We start from the raw sequence: 10,948 nt of genomic DNA on the forward strand, positions 1-10,948 counted from the left end.
CCTTACAATCTTATCAATCTTTCCACTTTCCGCTTCTCATATTTGGAATGCATCGGAAGATATTCAGTAACCATCATACCTTCAATCTTCCCACACAAACATTAACCCTCACAAGACACACTTTTTGTTTATATATTTATTTTTACACGTGTTTATATATATATAATTATCTTTTTATTTATCTATTTATTTTATGAATTAACCCCCTGAAATTAACAATTAGGACTTTGTCATCCAGCCTTATCTGTTTCATTATCATTATTGATTTTGTTTTTGTTTTGTTTTTGTTTTTGCCTTGGTTTTCCTCTTATTATTAGTATTACTATTATTACCACTTCTCTTCCTCTGTTTTATTTTTATTTATTTTTTTATTGTTGTCCATATTCGTGCCTTGTTTACGTGTTACTCTATCTACTATCACTCGATCACCCTTTCTTGTAAAGCACATTTCTTGCACAGTAAAAAAAACAAAAACAAAAAACATCCTACTTGTTTACTAAATACTACGAATAAATATTTATAACAGCAATACATCAATTCCCTAAAATGTCAGAGGAGGCCTTTATTACAATTTTAAATAGCTGTATTTTGGTAAACTTTTTTAGTGATTTGTTTTCAAATTATATGTATATTTTCTGTCATAAAGAGAGAGTTGATGTAATGTAATGTTGTTTTTAAGTTATATTTTGGGGCTTTTACACCTTTATTAGAGTAGAGAGAATAGTGGATAGAGCAGGAAACCAGGAGAGAGAGTGGGGGAAGGAAGGGCTGGAGAGGGGCAGCTATTTTGGCATGAAATTTAACCATTAGGCTAAGTCAATGCCTGATATGTAATGTTGTTTAAAAAAAATGTTTTCCCGCTAGTCTCTGATGGAGTGTAATGTAGTCCCTGTGTCTGTTTCACTGCAGGTATGTGAAGACTTACCTGCTCCCAGATGTATCCCGTCAGAGCAAGAGGAAGACCAGCGTCAAAGCCAACTCCATTAATCCGGTCTTCAATGAGAATCTGAGGGTCAGTTTTCAGAAAATTTGCTAAGCACAAACTTGCACTGGTTAGGAGACCTGTGACTTGAACTCAGGTCACTGATTTCAGAACTTTCATCATCCAGCTCATGCTCTCCTTCTGTTGTGTAGTACGTGATCAGCCACTCACAGCTGGAGACCAGAACCCTGCAGATTTCTGTGTGGCACAATGACCGCTTCGGACAGAACAGCTTCTTGGGAGAGGTGGAGCTGACCTTTGACTCCTGGGAGTTTGATACCCAGATAGAGGAGTGGTACGCTCTGCAGCCTAAGGTAGGATACAGGATGAGGATGTTTTTACACGTTGTGATGTCATAAAAACTTGCAAGGTGTTTGAGCTGGTTGCAAATGTTGTTTGTGTAGGTTAGCAGCATGGACTCCACAATGCCGTACAAAGGAGAACTGACAGTTGTGTTGAAGTACATACCTGGAGCAAAGAACGTCATGCCTCTGGAAGATGTACCAGGTACATATTTAATGTTTGACTGAATATCATGTTGTAACTTACATTATTTAAATACAATATAGGTGAAATCACAGCTGGAATGATGGCCTCAAAAACTTAACACCTACATTTTGACAGATTCCTAAAGTTGCATTTCTCTTTAAGTCTCTTGATTAATTTTTGTCCTCACGGTCTGAGGATTATACTCAGTTTATTTTGTGTGTGCTAGTTTCTACTCTTTCGTGTGGCTTCACAAAGTCTACTCTGAGTAAAACATTCAAACCCAAGACTTGCACTGCACCATCAAACTGAAATATTCTAGACCAGGGGTTCCCAAACTTTTCAGCCTGCGACCCCCAAAGTATAGGTGCCAAAGACTTGCGACCCCCAAAATATAGGTGCCAAAGACTTGTGACCCCCAAAATATAGGTGCCAAAGACTTGCGACCCCCAAAATATAGGTGCCAAAGACTTGTGACCCCCAAAATATAGGTGCCAAAGACTTGCGACCCCCAAAATATAGGTGCCAAAGACTTGTGACCCCCAAAATATAGGTGCCAAAGACTTGCGACCCCCAAAATATAGGTGCCAAAGACATGCGTACCCCACTGTCCCTCAAAGTGATTTCATTTAGCTTCATTTAGCTGGACTGCAGAAAATTTGCCTACCTATATGAGCATGTGGCTGCGTTTCTGTACCTTTATGAATTAACTTACTGCTACTGATGCTTTTGATAATTAACTGTTCACTAACCCTAAACTTAGGAGTCATCTGGCAAAAAGAAAGGAAGAAAACTCATTACATTTTCTATTTTCAAGGTATTTTTTTCAAGGTTAGCTACTATTTTTGTCGATATTATTTACTGCAATGGGTAAAATGTGCTATTATTTGATAACTTAAAAAAACAAAACATTCTGGTATACATCTCACGACCCCCCATTTGTGTCTCACGACCCCCCAGGGGGTCCCCACCCACACTTTGGGAACCACTGTTCTAGGTGCCTTGTGGATTGTTTTATATTTATTTCCTGAAAAGTCCACATAACAGTTTTCAGGATGAATAGCATGCGCCTGTTCTAATGACTGACCCAGCAGTGGAAAGCTGCTTATTAACAAAGTCTTACATAACTTTTCCCAACTCTGTGTTTCATCTAAAATAAAGCACTCCCAAACCCCCATCTAATCTAACAAAATAGTAAGAGGTGTTTATGCACCAATGTCCTAATTTTACTCCCTGTCTCTTATTACCATACAGTGCTCCTTCTCTATCTGTAAGCCCAATAGACCATAATGTCTAAATCCTTGCCTCCATGCATTGTCCTTAGCTCTTTGCATGTCCCTGATCTTTAGCAGTCAACCACATCAAAGATCCACTTGTTTTGTACTGCAGTGGAGGATCCACATTCCTGCAATGTTTCTAAAGATAAATCTGAGTGGTTGTGACAAGACATTATAAAGAGAATAGATGAAAAGAAAAGGTAGAATTTACCAGTAGGATTGAAAGTCTAGACTTCAAAAACAGCTTAATGAGGAGCTTTTAACTGGTAATGAATCAGACAAAAATGTACAGTGTTACCTTTTAATGATGTAAAAAAGCAAACCAGACTATTGGGAAAAAGACAGACGAGTCCTATGTTGTTATTTTTAATGCCGTTAAGTGCTGCATAGGGGTAGTTGTCGGAAGAGCCAAGAAAAACAGTGAAAACCACCACTTTTTTTTCCTTTTTTTCACTGCAAAATTCATGATAAGTAATCGATTTGAGCGTTACAATACAGGGAGATTAGATTTCTTTTGTCTGCAAACACTACTTACACATGTGCAGGACAAGATAAGTTAAGATGTGAGGCATCACTTTGGCCACAGGGGGCGCCAAAGTGAACACTAACAGAACGTTCCCCACAGGAGCTTTAATGGAGTGGAGTGTACTAAATGGGAAGACATGGATTGTAGCATGCTAGGTTGTGAAAAAACACTTTGGCTCATAAAATTGTTTGATCACTTATTTCTAGAAAAAGACAACCTTGCCCTAAAAATCTTTATCAACGACTTATCAGAATTTAAAACCTCAGAATTTATAACAAACACTGAAGAGATGACTGAACATGTGAAGACTCTTTAAAAAATCACAAATCCTTCAGAGTTTGATGACTGGATTTTATGTAAGCATTTTAACAAGTATAAAGGATAAAATCATCAGTCCACTTCAGATTGAACTCTTTTCAGTTAATGGCAAATTACTTATGTAAAGACTTTATTATTATTTTTTATAAAAGAATTACAGTAGGTGAAAAATTAATCTTCATGTCTTTAAAAAGGGTTTCTAAAATCCAGGTTAAAATCTAACCTCTCTGGTTTCTTTATCTTATTCTCATCTGTTCCATCAGAGAAGTATTCATGCACAAGCACAGACATCAAGTGTGTTCATACTTATGTAAATACGAATGCATTTCTTGTTTGTTTACCTTAGTTGTCCTCCTGTTTTAAAGCCTTTACCGGCAAGCGTGTTTTGTTTCCTAGGAGTTACATAAATAAACCTGAACCTTTGTATTAAGGATTGTTTGTTCTTTGTCTGCTCCCCCCCCCCCCCCCCCCAGTGAAGAAAGGGTTCCTGAAAAGCAAGAAGGCGGCCAATTTCACTCTGCCTGAAGGGGGCATGGTAGAGCTGCTAGTGAAAGGAGCAAAAAATCTCACTGCTGTCAAGTCTGGAGGAACTTCAGATCCTTTCGTGAAAGGGTGAGACGATCAGGGACTGGTTTGAACTTTTGAATGGAAGAAGTGAACCTGTGAAGTAGAGATCAAAATATGTTCAAGATCACTTTAAAATTCCTATTTGTTGGTAGAATACCATGGGGGTAATAAAAAAAAATAATAGTCCTTTCTTTTTGTTCGTGGTGGATTTGCTGATCTTTGTCGGTTTTTATGTGTCTCTAATGCATCTTTTATTTGTTGAGTTTATAGTTTTGTTTGTATCTCTGCTTTTACTTCATTTTTCTATTGATCATTTCTTATGTCTCATACTTTTGTCTGCATTTGGCAACTCTGCTACTTGTTACAGCTGGTTTGTGTCTGTTTTTGATCATTTTGCTCATCATTACGTTTTTTTTAGATTTGGATGTTTTCTTTTTGCTTCTAATTGTATGAATTCATTTACGTTTTATTCTAAACATTAACAACACAAGACAATTAAATAAGAGCTAAGGCATATGTAATGGAAAATACAATTTATATAATAATAATAATAATAATAATAATAATGATAATTAGTCAAATAAAAAAAATAATACAAATTAATAAATAAATAAAAGGAAGAGGAACATTTTAATTAGAAAATAATTTATTGAAAAATGATTTAAAATAAAATAAATGAAAACAAACAATAAAAAAATTGGAAATTAAAAGCACATTTTTGCTTCCTATTTTATTAATTTTATGTAAATGTGGAGAGTCTTGATCAATCAATCAATCAATCAATCTTTTTTTGTATAGCGCCAAATCACGACAAACGTTATCTCAGGACGCTTTACAAACACAGCAGTTCTAGATGATGATGTTGATATACTATATTTCAGACCCCTAGGTCCACATCAAGAAGACATATTCAATGTAAAATTATTAACAAAGATCCAACATCAAGACAGGATAAGATCCAGTCCCCTCTTACTGACAGGACTCAGTCTGATCTCATCTTAATCCACCATGAGCAGAGCACCTTGCAGTATTTAGCAAGTTACAGCAGCAAGGAAAAACATCCTTTAAACAGGCAGAAACGAGCAGAACCAGACTCGTGTTAGACAGCCATCTGCCTCGACCGAGTTGGGGTTGGAAAGAGTCATCATACTGATCTCTTCCAGTTCGTAGTTCCCTGTCCGTATGTGGCTGTTTTGCTTGTCTCTGTAGCAGCTTTGTTTGTCTTTGTTCTAAGTTGATTGACATTCAAACAAGAAATGTGAACAGTTAAGTCCTGCAGAGTCTCTGGTCAAGCAGCTGCCTGTCCTTGACTCAGTAGGTTTATAATGAATCCATTCACAATACTGTCAACCCCTCTCCATCCATCTGCAGCCTGAGCTCTTTTGTTACATAAGATAAGAGTAAAAAACACCAAGTCTAGGTTTAGTAACGGAGTATTCTTTCCCTCAGATACCTTCTCCCTGACAACAACAAGTCAACTAAGCACAAGACAGCGGTGGAGCGTCGCACTGTGAACCCACAGTGGAACCACACCTTCACCTACTGTGGCCTGCAGCCAGACGACCTCAACAACATCTGCCTGGAGCTCACCGTGTGGGACAAAGAAGCTCTGGCCAGCAATATCTTCTTAGGAGGATTGAGGCTGGGATCTGGATCAGGTGTGTGTGTGAGGGAAAAAAACAAGTACCTGGTTAGACTTTGTTAGAGTGGAAGATATTTCCACCTTCTTTTTTCTCTCATCAGGTCAAAATCTTGCTCTGAACTTCAAATACGTGTGGTTAAAACCTCTGAAAGCTGCACAGTTCTCCATGGGATGAAAAATGTTAAATTGTGAGGAGGCTTATGTTGTGTACCTACAGGAATCAATGCTTGGTGAATAAAAATGAGCTTTTGTTCGAGTTCAAAGAAAAATAGCTTTAAGTACTTTGGAAAGAAAGTAAAAGTGAAGCTTTACAAACCCAACAAAAGCTGTGAATTATAAGTAAGGTCTCCCTCATGAGGAAGCCAAAGATCTCTAGTTGCAGAGTTGGGAGCTGTTTTTTCTCCTCTGGCTATTGAAGTTGGCAGATTGAAAAATATTCAAGGGGAAACAGATTGTGTGATGTGCGATTTGGGAGAAAAGGAAAGCGAGACCCTCTTTCTCTTTCGTATGCACACTGCAGTGATTTGAGTTTCTGTGTTCCAAGATAAGGCTCGACAAAACCCTGAAATATTTTTGCCAGTAAAGAATCATTTAGATCAGGGGCTCCCAAACTTTTCAGCCTGCGACCCCCAAAATATAGATGCCAAAGACTCGCAACCTCCACTGTCCTTCAAAGTGATTTAATGTGGCTTCATTTAGCTGGTCTGCAGAAAAGGACCCTACCTATATGAGTATGTGGCTGTTTCCTGTGCTGTTATGAATTAACCTACTGCTACTGATGCTTTTTATAATTCACCGTTCACTAAACCTAAACTTAGGAGTCATCTGGCAAAAAGAAAGGCAGAACACTCATTACATTTTCTATTTTCAAGGTTTTATTTCAAGTTTAGCTACTATTTTTGTCTATATTTTTTACTATAATGGGTGAAATGCATTATTTTTAGATTACAAAAAAACAAAACAACATTCTGGAAGACATCTCATTATCCCCCATTTGTGTCTCGCGACCCCCCAGGGGGTCCCGACTCATACTTTAAGAACCCCTGATTTAGATAGCTGTTTTGTTTTTAAGTTTAAAAGAATAGTCATTTTCATATCTTTATTCCCCATCATAATTTATTCAGTCAAGTTTGTTTTGGGCCAACCAGACCTTTGGAGGATTTGTCATTTTGCCCTGGCTGAAAAGGTCCAGAAATGTTATAAATGATTCAAGTCATTCTTTTATTATCTCTGTCTCTTTATGAGGATGGTTTGAAAATCTGTTCAGTGTGGATCTAGTGAAAATACTTTTTTGTAGTCCTTGGATTTTTGCAAGCTGGATCGACTTGTATTCATAACAAAACAATAAAAACCTGAATGTATTCCTTTCCCAGTTTCACAGACAGACATCACTTTACATCCAATACTGGAGTGCTGAGGGAGTGTTGATGTCCTCGGGGCTCCCTAGTACTTCCAACAGAGTAAAACAAATGTTTACATGTTTGTCTCTTCTCCCCTCAAGGCAAAAGCTACGGGAACGAGGTAGACTGGATGGACTCATTCGGGGAGGAACAGCGGCTGTGGCAACGCATGGTTGAAAACCCAGAAGTCCCTCAGGAGTGTACTCTGATGCTGCGATCAAGCATGGGCAGGTGCAACACATGAGCTGGGTTTCGAAGCTCAGAGGAGAGAGAGTGAGAAAAGAGAAATACAGAGGGGGAGAAGAAAGAGAAGAATTTATGTGAAGGCATGAGGAGAGAGATGGGGAAAGTGGGACGGTCAAGAAAAAGAAAAAACAAACACTGACTCAAACGCTCGTACAGGAACAAAGACCGTCCTCTTATCCCTCTCCCTTGTTTGATCCCTACTCCCTACTTTAGTGTAGAACAGCCAGTCATGCCTTACACTCTCATCCACATGTGCCCGCCCCCCCCTCCAACGTGTCTCATTTTGACCAAGCACTGCTGTTCTCTGCTGTATTTGAAGATGATGTTGCGTATTACTCAACGAATAAGCACAGTGTGAGTCCTGATGTGTCCATCCGTGTCTCTGTGATTCATGAGACAGAGTCGTACAAACATGTGGAGAGCGGTTTGTAAGACATCAGAAGAGGCTCTGATCAAAAGCTTAAAGTCTTAGATATTCCCTTTACACCAAACAGGCTGCTTCCTGGTTTAAAGCACATGACAATGCTGAGATTCCTCCCTTATCAAACAGTGTGTGTAGAGCTGGAGAGCGAGTATAGTTCTTGAGCTCAGAACGAACAGGATGATCAAGCGTTAGATACTACGTAAGTGAAAATGTAATCATAGCACTTTGAAGACTTTTATGATTCATGTGGAAGGACCTCTCTATTTTATCTCGTTCTTTAGTGGTGGCCAGTAAAAGTCCAACCTCATAAACCTTCGACTAAAGAATACATTTTATGGCTTCCAGTTTAACCAGAGGTTAGATAAAGAACATCCAAATAAGACTTCCTTTCCTGTGTGCTGCTTTGTTTACTGTCTAACGACCTGCTTGAGATGTGAGAGTGGAGCTGGAGTCGAAAGGCCACGTCCATGCGTGGATTTTTAGCTGCACTTGCATGTTGATGTTTGTTTGTTACGTTTGATAAAAAGCTACATTGTCATTGAAAGACAGTCAAAGGTTCTGGCATCGCAACCTGGGCCGATGCCTTCTTTTCTTTTGCTCTCCACACAAAAATATTTTCCTGTTTAACAATCAAAACCCACTGAAACACTACTGGACAATTAAACTCTACAAGTTATACAAGACCACACCTCAACCACGCCTCTTCCAGCACTCTTAGGCTACGTTCACACCGCAAGGCTTAATGCTCAATTCAGATTGTTTTGCTCAGATCCGATTTTTTGTTTGTCTGTTCACATTACCGCCGCGCAGAATTGTGACGTATGTCGCTATAAAGTTTGTTGTGATGAAACCAGAGCGGAGAAGATTAGCCTGATAATAACCAAAATGGTAACTGGAGGTATGCTCCCATTAAGTTATGTGGAAGGAGAAGGCTTCGAAGAGCTGATTGCGTTAGTCGAGCCCGAGTACAAGCTACCATCACAGAGAACAACTACGAGAGTGGAAAAGATGTATGAAGAAAAGGCAGCTGAACTTACTACAACTCTGGTCTGGTAGGTCTGTGTCCGAGACTTTTATTTATTTATTTTTGTTTACGGTTAAAAAAAATTAATAATTGCGAGTACTCAAGTAATCGTTCATTAGGAAATTTGAGTAATCGATTACAAGGATTAAGGTAAATTCCCATCACACCCAATGGTGTGGTCCTTGCTAGTGAATTCAGGTAGAAATGGAAACGCGACTCCTGATGCCCCAAGTTGAGTCATTTTCCCACAGATGGTGCATTTTTGTCAGAATGAGTGAGAAGAGAGGAGTCAAGTTTCATCACTCCCCCAAGTACTAAACAGTCGTCATCCACAAGATGTTTTTAAAGATCAGTTTATGAAGGAAAGTATTATCAAAGTACCTCTGTTTCTCTGCTTCACTGATTACAGTCCCACTTCAGCTGAAGTATAAATAATGAGTTTAAAATACTCAAACACAAAGACAGCAACCATCTGTGCAAGAAGCCCCATCTTACAGCAACAGGAAGTGAGTTCAGTTACAGATTTTTGGTATTTATTCATATACTAGAATATGTTTATGAAGATTTTAAAAGTTACTTTTTGCCAATGTATAGTTTAATTTAAACTCACGTTGGCCATACATTTGCAAATAAAAACACATTACATACCATTCCCCTGGCAAGTGAAATTCTCATACATCCTGCTTTTTAATTAATTATTGATCCAAGCTTTTTTATGTTGTGGGGAAAAAAGATATGTCTAGGATAGCGGAGCTTAAGGCTTTTAATGAGCTTCTCAATCTGGTGGATATGTCGGCTGGTAACTGGATTGTACTAAGTTTCCAATAATCTTAAAGAAACCAGTTCAAGAAACAGAGCTAATTAAGTGGAAGAAGACTAAAGTAGCCATTAGCATTGCTGCAGATTCATGTTGTTGCTTGATCAATGTAAAGATAAATTGTTTGAAGTTTTCTTTCTGTTATTACAAATCATAAAAATCAACTCTCTGTACTTCACAGAAAGTTTTAGATCTTGAAAAAATGTGCTTGCAGTAAAAAGAAAATCTTGACAATACACATTTAGAGTAGCTTAAATGTAAATTACATAGCACTGTATCAGTGTGATGATAGAAGCTGCATGGTTTAGATGAATGTTAGAAGAACAAAAGGTTATATAAAGCACTGATATTGACATCACTTTTAATTCAGACGAGGAGGTGTGACTTAAAGTGTGTTCCCAGGAACCTTGAGACAGCTGTGTGTTACAGAGTGAGTCAGCACTGAGCTTTTCTTCTCAGGGGGAGCCTAATAATGAGTCAGTGACAGAAACCTTGTCCCTGTCGCTCCAAGCTCTGAGATCCGCCACCCTGCAATGAATCACGCTATTCACAAAAAGCAAACTGGAGTTAAAATCCTGTACAATCATTTTTCATATGGTATGCCAATTTTGTCTGCTTGTCCTTGTTCCCCAATCCCCCCCGTCCCCCCCTAGTCTGAAACAACAGGAGCAACACAGCTTCTCATTGCACAACTGTAGTAATAACTCATGGTGTTAACTGTACTTCATACTTTAGACAAGAGGCTTGTGCAATACCTGAAGAAACTCTTGATGTACAGCATGTACTATCTTTCTAGTGTCTGGTTTCCAAGCATCAAACTCATGTATTCAAGCCTCTTTTGTCCCAAATGTGTTACAGAAATATTTTCAAATAAACACATCTTTCCATAGACTGACTGTTTTTCTTTTCGTGTTTTCAATTTTAAAAAATGTGACTGGTTAATGATGTTCTTATAATTATATGACTAGAAAAAAAACATAATTTAACCCTCCTGTTATGTTCGTTTCTCTGGAACAGCAATAAAGTTCCTGGGTCAATTTGACCCGGGGCATATTTAATTATCCAAATGTGTCAGAACCCCAAAAATCCAAATACACATTCTTTTAATCTACATTTTAACTCCATTACTAACCACTTAAATCCAGATTTGGTCCATTGGTGTTTTTTAATTCTCACAGATCATGGTTCAATGAGGATAACTCACTCGTTTTTCATTAAAATTCATGTTAAAACATTTTT

General features: G+C 38.2%; 1 protein-coding gene across 5 annotated transcripts in view; it reads left to right on the forward strand.

The window, feature by feature from the left end:
* sytl5 (synaptotagmin-like 5) overlaps positions 1-10,600 on the forward strand; it is a 56,174-nt gene extending 45,574 nt beyond the window's left edge. For all 5 annotated transcript variants that reach the window (XM_034693370.1, XM_034693367.1, XM_034693366.1 and 2 more), the window contains 6 exons: positions 910-1,012; positions 1,135-1,296; positions 1,387-1,489; positions 4,063-4,201; positions 5,606-5,814; positions 7,300-10,600. In XM_034693370.1, coding sequence (XP_034549261.1) covers positions 910-1,012; positions 1,135-1,296; positions 1,387-1,489; positions 4,063-4,201; positions 5,606-5,814; positions 7,300-7,442 — 859 coding nt within the window. In that variant the 3' untranslated portion in view covers positions 7,443-10,600. The remainder of the gene's footprint in view (positions 1-909; positions 1,013-1,134; positions 1,297-1,386; positions 1,490-4,062; positions 4,202-5,605; positions 5,815-7,299) is intronic.
* The last annotated feature ends 348 nt before the right edge of the window (positions 10,601-10,948 follow it).

The sequence above is a fragment of the Notolabrus celidotus genome, chromosome 10 (genome assembly GCF_009762535.1).
Source record: "Notolabrus celidotus isolate fNotCel1 chromosome 10, fNotCel1.pri, whole genome shotgun sequence".
NCBI classification, from domain to species: Eukaryota; Metazoa; Chordata; class Actinopteri; order Labriformes; family Labridae; genus Notolabrus; species Notolabrus celidotus.